Below are 12,118 nucleotides of genomic sequence, written 5' to 3'. Positions count from 1 at the left end.
CTACAGCAAATTAAGTAACATTCTTCCTTACGTTATTATTTATAAAGGCTAGAATGCACTGTTTTATCAGTTCTCAATAAACAGCTTTAGAAACTTTTACTAACTGAACTAAACATGGTTGCTATGGTAAACAAAGAGTGTTATTTTCCTATCAAATAACTGAAAACAGTTTAAAACTTGTTTAATAAAGACTTATAATCCAGGATACAGTGTGATTCCATAAGTTGAAGTTCCACCAGAAGTTAACATATTTCTTATCTTAAAATGTACTTCAGATAGATAACTCTCAACAAAACATACAGCTAAAACATTGACACTCCTGACATATTTTTGCATATGTACCAACCTTTGAATAAAACTTCAAGTTCTCAAGTAATAATATGCACTTCACCAATCTATGATGTAATCAGAATTAGATTGACCCTCCACAAATGGAAAATGATACAATTTCCTGGCACAATCTACTATTGAGCACCTAGCGCATACTGTAAGCTCATTCTTAACTAATACAAAAATACATACCCTAAACAGATTTTCAGATGGGGAAAATGTTAGCATTAGAACATACTACCCACCTATACACAGAACTGCTACTGATATAGACAAACAAAAAAGTTCATGAAAACCTCATTGTCATTGTTCTTGTCACTGAAAAATTGAGCAAAAGACAAACATTTTCTAAATCTCTGTTTGTGACATGCAAAGAGTATCTTTGTACTAAATCCCACATAAATGAGTCAAGATACAGCTATGTAATTGACCAAAACTCCTTACAACTTAACCTCCAGAAATGATCAAAATGAGAATTTCCCATATAAAAGACCTGTAAAAAATTATCATCATACCAAATCCCATGTAAGTTGGCCAAAATATAGCAGAGTAACTGTCAAAAAAATCCAAAAATTATGCTTCTTGTGCAATCTTGAACTCTCTATAATTACTAAAAATTCAACCAATTCTGTTTGTCAATGACCTGTAGAAATGTTTCTTTATACCAAGTCCCTTGCATATTGGTGAAAATATGTTTGAGTAACTGACCAAAAACAACTTCTTTGTTTTTCAATGTGCTGAGTGCATGAAAATTGATATTTGTACCAACTTTCTTCTTTGTTTCTATAAGTATTGTTGCACAGAAGTTCAAAATATATACAATAGGGTTGTTTCACTTTTGGCCACACAAGATCCATAGAAAGGCCTAAATTAATAAAAATTAAAATGGTAGCTGAGCATATTGAACCAATGTATAATCCTACCAAGTTTCATTTCAATCCACCAAGAAATAAAGAAATGGCAGTTGATTGGAAAGTGTCTGGAAGAAGAAAAAAGAAAAAGTGAAAGAAGATGAAATAATAGATAAACAGTATGTCTCTCTGCAGAGATATAATAATGAAAACTCAAGAAAACATATATACTTTAAAAACCTTACCTCTTCCTCTCTTGCCACTATTTCAGTTCTTGCCATTTTATATTTCTTGTCGAAACTTTGAAATTCTTCTTTTGACAGTTCCCTGTAAGCAACTACCAATGTTCGCAATCCCTCCTATAATCACAAGAAACACAATCAAAGTAAAAATGACATGTCAGTTCCAATACCCTTACCCTTCATTTAAACTTTGCTGAATACCAACAGAACATATTTTGTATAATTAAAGTATTCCATTAAAAGTATTTTAAAGGTATGGTAGAATTTAATCAACTAGAAAAAAAGTTGGACATAATCTGCTGATGCCCTCATTTCTCTTAACAATACTTAAGAATATGAAAAATCAAACAGAATGTGGGTGCCCATTTACATGGAGTATGCCAATCTTTTTTTTTTTTTTAATTTAAGAGATTTGGTAAAGATTATACAGACTACATTATGGACCAATCACATCCCATCTATTTAACATTTTTAGGAAGGTGACACTTTATATGGATCTGAAGCAACCAAAGATTGTTTGTAATTAAATAAAATATATTTGTATAACAACTGGATTTTCATATGTAAAAAAATATGGATCTACACCTGCAAACCAAATATCAATAACAGCACACATACTATTGGGATTATGGTAATTCTGCCAGGAGATTCCAGAAGGTGCTATTTAAAAAGAGAAACATTGTGAATTTCTTAATGTTATTTCATGCTTTTATTTTTATTTTTAGAAACTGAAGTTGAATAACAAGAAATAACTAGATTTAGTGAGATTTGGGACTGAAATAGTAGGTATAAGCTTTTAATTTAGATTTTAGTAGTGTAATGTGTAACATAATGTTAGATTAGGTTTATTACTTGTAACAGTTCTTTAGGTTTGGTTATAATTCAGCATCAAGTGATATTGCAAGACAAATTAAATACATTGTTTTATTTAATAAATATAATTTAAAACTCATTAATTATCAAACTTAGGCTTAACAATGTTAAGAACAGGCTACTGGTATTTACTCATAGTACTGAGTGTTTATTTTAATTCTACAAATAATACAATGGTTAAGACCAGTTCAGGGGTTAAGTGTTCCTACTTTAGTAAATGTGATAAGTACAATAAATTGGTTTTATTTGGGTATTCTGGACTACTATGCACTTTAAAAAAAAAATAGTAGTGAGAATGTTCAATTTATATGTAAAAGTTTGCAGGTTGGAGGCTATCTTAACTAAAGTTGATGAAATAGATAAAGAAAAGTATAAACTGTGAGAAATGACAGTAGGACTTCATGATAAGCCTAAGCTTTTGCATACAAATGAAGCATCAGTTAAGATTAAAAGTGGCATTAAGGAAGTTATAAAGGGTAGTATTAGCATTAAAAGTAGTCAACTTAACTGTAAAGAACCTATTCTACTATGCAACATATTTCAACTCTTGGATTATATAGATGAGGAACTATTGGAGGAAGGGAAAGCAAAAGGAATAGAGAAGAACATGGATTACAAACTTTAAGAGGTTATTGTTATAGGTGGTTCCTTGACATGTTACATGGATAGAACAGACTATGGGGTAAATAGGGAGGAAAAAAAAAGTTAGATTATGCTACCTTTGGGCATGGGTAGAAGACATAACTGACAAAGCAAGATATATAATGAAGGAGACTGGCAATGATGCAGTTTCTGTTGTGCACATTAGAGCTAATGATATAGGGAACAGTAAGTTAGAGAAGCAAATTAATAAATAGAAGAGATTGATAAAAGCATTTAAAGATAAAGGCCATAAATTAATTATGTAATAGATAATGCTAAAAATTACTTGTGAAGATAAAATTTTGAGAAGGTGACTAGGGCTAAATGTCAGGTTAAAATTAATATGTAAGGATGAGCAAGCCAGCTGATTGGACTTATGGGATCAGATCAGTAAGAGGAGCGAACTTTATTGAATGAATTGTTTATACTTACGTAGGAAAGGATCTGGCATATTTGCAAGGGCTATTAACTCAGCTGTAAGGGAAGTGTTAAACCAGGACTAGATTAAAATTTTGAGGTTTAGCATATGAACTCAGTGTATGAGTAGCTATAAGAATAGAAGTAATTGTTACTTTTGTAATGCTGGAATTATAAGAAATAAATTACATGATGAATCACTGGCAGGAATAGAATATTTTGATGACAGAAATTTCTTTGAAATACATGGCTATAGGTTATTTAATAGGGACAGAATAGTAATAAAAGAGGGAAGAATGGCTCTACATTTAAAGTGTGAGTTACATTTAGTTGAAGTTGAGAATATTAAGGATGATAGTTAGGATATTGAATCCATTTGGGTTTCTGTTAGTAAATATCAAGAGCAAAAGCTCTTAGTAGGAATTTGTTACAAACCACCAGATAAAACTGATGAAATTAGTGAGAAACTTAACAGTAAGATTAAGATTCTAGCTGTTAATGAAGTCAATTTCAAGTGATTTTAATTTCATACATACAGACTGGAAAATGCTAGAGTTAAACCATGAAACAGGTTTCTGGATATTGTTCTAGATGGATTTCTTCACCAGTTAGTCAAGTAAGCTACTAGAAATAATGCTATTTTCAATTTATTTTTAACTTCTAATATAGAAATAGTTGAGAGGGGAACTTGGAAATTGGGGAACACCTAGGTATAAGTTATCATTGCTGTATTAGGTTTGAAGTTTTGCTGCATATGGAAATTAGGAATAATGATATTTTGTTTCTAAATTTCAAAAAAAGCAAATTTTGAAGCAATGCAACAACAATTATCTGGAGACACTCAGCAAATGTAGAAAATATTTATAAAAACATTTGTCAATATTCACAACAAATATATTCCTTACTAAAAGAAAAAGATAGTTGCAAGTATGAAACCAGATTTTATCACAAAGTGTGTAAGAGATGAAAGTAAAGAAGAGCATCATGGTATTATAGAAGGTTACAGAAAATCAAGAAAGTTAATAAAATAGGATATCAAGACAACCAAAAGGATGTATGAACAAAATTTAGCTAAAAACATAAAAATTAACAGGAAGGATTTTTTAAAGTACATTAGGAATAAACAAAATGTTAGAATGCTGATAGGACCATTGAGAGATGATAAAGGAAGGCTTATATATGATTATTATTAAATGGCTATGTTAATAATTGTGCTTTTTCTTCAGTTTTTACTAATCAAGACTTAAGCAATATTCCTCATCTTGAGTAACTGATAGCTAAAAACAAAGCTTAACAAGACAACTGCATAAGTTCTGAGCTTACAAAAATAAAATTGGAAAGTGTAAATAATGATAAGGTTTCTGGACCAGATAATACTTTCCCTAGGGTTTTAAAGGAGATCAAGGATTGAATTTGTGAGCCACTTGCTACAATTTTTTGTAAGTCCATGAATAGCGGATAAGTACCACAGATCGAAAATTAGCTAATGTAACTCCTATCTTCAAGGGAGGTAACAGAAGTTGTTCCAGTAATTACAGACCTACTAGTTTTAACATCAGTTGTGGGAAACATTTTGAAATGTGTCTAATAAAAGATACTTTGCAAAGACATTTAACAAAGTTTAAAATTTTAATGGATAGTCAACATGGTTTCATTAAGAAAAATCTTGCCCTACAAATCTTTTGATATGCTTTGAAAATGTTGCTGCAAATTTATATGATGGTAAGGGAGTAGATTTGGTTTATCTGGATTTTAGAAAGCATTTGACAAAGTGCCACACAAAAGGTTTGTAAAGAAACTTATCTCTATAGGTGTGGGGGGATAAGTTAACTAATTGGATAGAAGAATGGCTTGATGGAAGAAAGCAGAGAATTGTTATGAATGAAATTCAGTCAAACTGGATTAATGTTGCAAGCAGTTTATCTAAGAGCTCAGTCTTAGCACCATTGCTCTTCTTGATTTACATAAATGAAGGAAACTGTGGAAACTTTCAACAAATTTTAAATTGAATTATGTTTTATTTTATTATGTAATATACTGTTAATCTTTACTTCATTTGTCAGAGCACATTCTTGACAGTTGGGCCTCCATATATAGCATAGCCTTCATGAATATTTACATCATGGATATTCATTACCCACATTTTTCCTCTGGCCAAATCATGTACTATGACAATCAAATGGCAGATAGTGTCATACATGAAGATAACCATACATTTAGTGTAAATTAACCAATACCTGTATACAATAAATGAAAAAAAAACAGTGTCAACTGGTTATATAGGAGCTCTGTTAATTGTATGTTATTATATTGCATGTTGGGTCTGATATTTTTGCACTAATACAATTACTTCGTACATACATATTTATTTATGTCAGATATAACCATTACCTCCCTAATCAATTCCTACAGGATTTGGGAGGTAATATTTTTTTTTACATAATAAGTCGAGTCTTTCTAAAATGTAAAATTATATCTTTACTCTTAAAACATTAGCTCAAATAAATAAAAGTAACTGCTTTTTCTGCAATTATTGTAAATAAAGTTTTAGGTAATGTATGCTAGTTTTCTGATGAGCAACTGAAATAAAATAGATTCCTATAGAATCTTCTCACCAAATATGTTTCCTGAAATAAATGTTATTAAAAACTAGTCAAACACAGAATAATATGCTCAACAATTCATATATGTATATCTTATAATGAAAAGGAATCATAAAGATAAGCAAACTTACCATAGCATAATCATTCACATGAAGAAGTGTTGTTTCTTTAAGCCCACAAACACACTTGCTCAACACAGTAGATTCTGCTCCTTTACACAGCAAATATATTCTACCTACAATTTAACAGTGACTGACAGATTAATAAAAATTAGTTCATAAAAATTACATTGAAGATGCTGTAACTATTTTATTAACAAAAGTAATAACATACTCCACTGCACTTATATATTAAAGACTATCAATAATGAATATAAAATCACTTGGGAAAATCCACATCATTTTGATATGAATATTATTACAAAACTTAGTAAAAATAATTGAAATATAGAATTATTCTCTAACTTTTTTATTTCTTTTTATTTAGTAGTGGCTTTCCAAATTGTTATTTGACAATACACAACACATTTAGTTTTATGCCTAGCAATGGATTAACAGCTTGAGTAGAACTGAAACTGTTTTTCAACATAATCACAAATATATTGCATGTGATTAAGGAAGAGCATAGAAAAAATGGTAATTGTTACCAAGTTATAAACTCAAAACAGGCAATTTTTATTAAGAAAGGTTTGAAGCCATTTCAATTTGGTATTTAAAATCAACTTATTGTTAAACAGTGCAAACATGAATACTATTTATGACATGTACCTTGTTCATTTCTAATTATTGTAGACATGCATTTTCTAGTGAAATCAAATTCCAAAGTGTGAAGTTGCTCAAATCTTCTGTGTTTCCCTTTAAAAGACACATGGTAGGTATCCTTAAACACACCAAGCAAAACAACTCCAAACCTGCAAAATAATATGTTCTCCATTGGAGATTAACATAAATATGTAATTGAATAAATCACTGAGTATTACATAAAACAGATGTGTTATACACAGTAAAAACGGTAAAGAATTTAAACTGTAGATGAATAGCAGCACTCACAAACCAACACGATAGATGTATACATGTTATTCATATTATGGCTTCTGCAATAACTTGAATCAGCATTCCAAAATAGAAAGTATTAAAGTTAGCATTTCTCTTGTTCATTTAGCAAACCACTTATTACTCAATTTCACACTATATAAAGACTACGGATATATTATATCTTAATTGCAAATGGACAATTCACGTAACACATTATAGATTTATAACCATGTCAGTATGGTCAAATTCAAAGCAAAAAACAAAACAAACTGCAATATGTTATTTAGAAATAAAGAAAGTTGAAATATACATTTATTATTAAAGCCAAAGTAACAACAAATTAAAAATGATTGAGATTAATTTTCATTGTTGTGGTTTCTACTCTGAAACAATGTGGGAGAGCACAAAACAATGCAAAAAACAACAACTAACGATTCATACTCTAAGAAGATGAACTTAAAAGTCAAACCTTTTAAAACTCCTTCATTTGAAGAAGGTAAATGTAGACAAAAAAAAGAACTGTGTGTTGTTATTGGTTTAGTATATATCCACCATTCAAGCATTATAATAGCTATAAATATGTAAAATTTACAAAAATACATATACATTAACATCTTCCTACAATGAAAACTTATTTCCAATAATACTTACCTCCACTGACACTATTACTTGACCACTAGAGCTTCTTTGGCCATCTGAGCATTTGTCAATTATTTTTTGTTTGCTCCAGTCTTTTATATCCTACTCAACTTCTCTTGTCTTGAGATACTCTCCATCTACATCAATGTGCTCTCTAACTTGGTACTGTATATCAGCAACTCATTAAAAAATAATTTATCACTTTTTTGAGATTGGTACCATTCCAGTTTCAAACATTGACTTTTAGTGGGAAGGAAGGATGGGATAGTGTCAAAGGAGGTAAATACTTATCTCTGTTGCCACTTACAGCTAGAATTCCACATTAAGAAAGTGGAGGGGCTGGTGAGGACATTAGCCACACAAAAAGAGTCTCAACTACAACAGAAGTGAGAGAATCACAATTCATCCAAAACAGGTATGATCTTCACTCTGAACTTAGTTCCTGTATCAATGGTGAAATTGTACATGAGTAGTCATCACTATAGGTCAGCTCTAATCAGAAAGCCAAGGTTCCACTACTTGGGATTGCAGTTAAGATCTTGGTGGCTAGATCAATTGGACCACAATAATATATATATAAATATAATTTTGACTGAATCCAAACCTGTAGCCATACAATGATGCATTTCAAGTTACTGGAATCATGAAAAGGTGTTGCTTACCTACGTAAACAAGCCTCCTCCACCTGAAGAAGTCCAAAAGGCAACACCAAAGGCTCGGATTGACAGGGCCATGTATGCTTTACTCAACCAAAGGAATATAGCTCATTCAGTGTGATGTTATGAACATTCATTTGAGTTGGCAAGGATCATTCAGCTTGCTCTTGGAATCATGGAGGGGATGTGGAACAACTGTGCTGAACCAAGGACCTAGGATGGGACCACTTTGCATTTGGAATTATGAGGAAATAGTGGCCCTCCTTCCATAAATAACATACTGAACCGATATTGATCAAAAAGAAGAGCCATGCACACCCAACCAGATAACTGAGAATTAAATTTGAACCAACCAGTTATACAATTAGGCTCCCATATAGGCTAGTGCTACTCCTACCAACATCTGGAAACAAACTTCCAAGGAACTGGGGAGGAGAGACCCCAGCTTCGTCCTCTTCTCTAAGAGTACAGGAATTCACTGAAACACTCTGGAGAAAAAGCATATATACACCATTTTAGTGGCTGGAAACCATGTGTGGTAAGGACTCCCTAGTTCCACTAGTAGAATCTGGTGGAGGTGGTGGTAGTGGGGGTTAATGCACAGTAAAAAGTCTTGAGGAACAGTGCTCGGGAAACAGTGCAATAGGTGAACAAAGATGAAGTATGGGATACCAAAGAGCCAGTAGCTGGGTGATCCAATGAGAGGACAACCCATCAATTAAAGGTGAAAAATGAGAGGCAATCCAACTGAATCTTGTGATGCAACATATATTTGGCCAGAAGAATCTGTTGTGAGGCTATGGATCTAACCATAGGCATCACCTATGGAACATGGCAAGTTAGAGTGGTGATAAGATAAGATTAGTGCTGAGAAACGAGGTCCAAAATTTGAAAATAATGAGCCTCAGACCACATAAACCACAACAGATTAATAGTGTGATGTCCAACGACTTACCCCTCAAGAAGCCTTGCCTGTTGTAGAGCAATGGTAAAGAAAGCTACCTGCATCAGTGTAGAAGGCACAGTATCTTTTATGGAGGGTATTTACATGATCAGCACACATTTTGCTACAATTGTGCAAAAATGAAGGAGTATAATAGACTGGTGCAATGCTTCCAAGGCAAATTAAGGTTGAAATACCTTTGAGCAAGAGGAGGTAATACCATTTCAAAATATATTTTATACAAAATATGAAATAAATAATATTTTTCAGATAATAGGTTTCATCTCTGAAGGTTTTTTTGTTTTGTTTTTATGTGAGGAAAGATGACTTAAAACTTATTTTCTATAACTATTTTGCTATCAGGACACTATACAGTGATGAAACAGATCTTTATTTGCAAATTATTGGGCATAACTTTTTTGAGTCAAATCATGATGATAACAAAATGTGATGCAAAAAGTTGAAACAATTCTAAATATTAGTAAAATTCCTGCCTTCGACAAGCCTCCACCAAAGCCTTTTCATCTGGTGACAATGCATAATATTCCAAGTCATAATGATCATGGCAGTTCTCAACATCGGAGAGTGTACCATTCTTAAAGGTTTGGACTGTGTTGCAAAGAGCTAAAACTAGAAGGAAATTTTCAACTGCACCCTAAATAAAAGAAATAAACAGCATTTGTTAAAACTGTGTTATAGAGGAATCAATACAATTCATGGCCCTTGTATATTGTAGATGGCAAATATAAAAATAATTTCATTAATAAGAAAATTAAACTTATGAATATTCTTTCTTTTTACTATTTAAGTATTAAGTTTTATAGCCCATGAGGTCAAAAAAAAACAAGAAAAGTTAACAGAAGTAAAAACAACACATTTTATTATAAATTATAATCAGTAAATAAACTCAGAATGAAACTACTAAAACAACCTTTCAAAAACACTCAGGTTATAGGGTTTTTATTTATTTCTATTAAGATTTCACAAACCTACATGTTTTTCTAACATCATGAAACTATTAAAACAACAGTATGTTTAACATAAAAATTCCAGACATTTTACAAACACAATCACACACATTTTTATAGCTATGTGTCCCTGCACCTTTAATCCTAATTTAGCATTATACTTTGTACTCTTCCTGTGATATTAGAAGAAAACTTTGTTCTTTTGTAGGAGTCTATGTACTCTGCCATGTACCAACCTCAAATGATAAAGTCTGAATAAAAGGTCACAAGCAACTTTTAACTACTGTATTATAAATACTATATATATATGAAGAGAAAAATGTTTGCTAATTATAAATAAAAATGAAAGTTTATTTCAAGTATATATCAAGTAAACAGTATATCATGATTTTTACTTCTCCTTACATGTTCATTGACCATTTTAAACTAAGTGGCTGAACAGACAAGATCAAATGTTGGAAGTAACAAAGTAGTCTGATATTATAACTATGTTTTGAAGTTTATAAAGGTCTAAACTGTTTTTGAAAATACATCAAGTATATTTTTTTCTATTTCACATTCAACTTGGTACAACCTTCTTTCTATGTTTAAGTCTCTGTTCTGAGACTTTTAACAGTCCATAAAAGATTAGTTGCCAAACCATTTTATGTCCTTGAAAAAATTCTGTAGTAGTAATTTTGGGTTTCAAAAGTTATATTTTAAACCTTAAAATGTTGTAAAGTGATTTTATATTAAGTAGATAAGTAAAGGGTAAGAAAGTTAAACAGTAAATTTATTTATATTTAATGTTAATGAATTGAAGTTAATACACTGCTGGCCAAAATCTTAAGGCCAATAAACATAAAGAAAAAATATGCATTTTGCATTGTTAAACTCAACCAATTATTTGAGTAGAGCTTTGAAAGATGAAAATAAGAAAAGGGAAAATAAAAATAAAAAACTTTCTTAGCTTTTAATAGGGAAAATGTGAACACTATGAAATTAGCCTAAATACTAGCTGGTCAAAAGTTTAAGACCATATTGAAATGAAGCATTAATCAGTAAACACATAAAAAAATTTGGTCATTTGTGTACAAGCATTAGCATTGTCAACATCTTCCACTGACATCTCCTGTGTTACACTAAATAAAATCATGGCAAAGGCTAAAAAGGTGACAGAGTTTGAATGTGGCAGAATTGTCGAGCTGCAAAAGTAAGGTCTCTCTCAACGTGCCATCGCTGGTGAGATTGGGCGTAGTAAAACTGCTGTTGCAAATTTCTTAAAAGACTGTGAGGAATACAGAACGAGAATTTCAAGTGGTCGGCCCAAGAAAATTACGTCGGCGTTTAGCAGGAGGACTTGTCAGGTGTCTGACAAGACACCAGCTGATCGTCAAACCAGATTAAGGCCCTGACTGGATGCAGATGCAGCTCAAGAACAATAAGACAACATCTACGAGAGAAAATCTTTAAAATCCGTAAACATCTTCAAAGGCCATGGCTCCTTCCACACCACAAAACAGCTCGATTATATTTTCCTCAGAAGCACCAAACATGGGACGTAGAAAAGTGGAAGAAGGTTTTGTTCTCTGATGAGAAAAACTTTAACCTGAATGGTCCAGACAGCTTCCAACATTACTGACATGTAAGGATATCCCACCAGAGACATTTTTTAAACGACTCAGTGGAGGAGGTTCCATCATGATCTGGGGTGCTTTCTCCTTCCATGGAACAATGGAGCTTCAGGTTATACAGGGCATCAAACAACAGCTGGCTACATTGGCATGTTGGAGAGAGCATCCTTATTGACTGAAGGCCCTCACTTGTGTAGAAATGACTAGATCTTTCAGCAGAACAATGCTGCAATCCACAATGCCCACAGGACAAAGGACTTTTTCATGGCAAATAACATGATCCTCTTGGACCATCCAGCGTGTTCGC

The 12,118-nt window shown here is 32.0% G+C and overlaps 1 protein-coding gene across 4 annotated transcripts in view; it reads right to left on the bottom strand.

Annotated features, from left to right (window-relative positions):
* LOC143247150 (phospholipid-transporting ATPase IF-like) overlaps positions 1 to 12,118 on the bottom strand; it is a 106,422-nt gene that overhangs the window by 50,170 nt on the left and 44,134 nt on the right. For 3 of the 4 annotated variants that reach the window (XM_076494791.1, XM_076494782.1, XM_076494803.1), the window contains 5 exons: positions 9,725 to 9,885; positions 6,726 to 6,868; positions 6,090 to 6,193; positions 2,042 to 2,083; positions 1,427 to 1,540 (listed from right to left, as the gene is read on the bottom strand). In XM_076494791.1, the coding sequence (XP_076350906.1) occupies positions 1,427 to 1,540; positions 2,042 to 2,083; positions 6,090 to 6,193; positions 6,726 to 6,868; positions 9,725 to 9,885 (564 nt within the window). The remainder of the gene's footprint in view (positions 1 to 1,426; positions 1,541 to 2,041; positions 2,084 to 6,089; positions 6,194 to 6,725; positions 6,869 to 9,724; positions 9,886 to 12,118) is intronic. The other variant, XM_076494800.1, reaches the window with a different exon arrangement.

Source organism: Tachypleus tridentatus, chromosome 1, assembly GCF_004210375.1.
Source record: "Tachypleus tridentatus isolate NWPU-2018 chromosome 1, ASM421037v1, whole genome shotgun sequence".
NCBI classification, from domain to species: Eukaryota; Metazoa; Arthropoda; class Merostomata; order Xiphosura; family Limulidae; genus Tachypleus; species Tachypleus tridentatus.
This window is presented reverse-complemented; position numbering and strand designations above follow the sequence as displayed.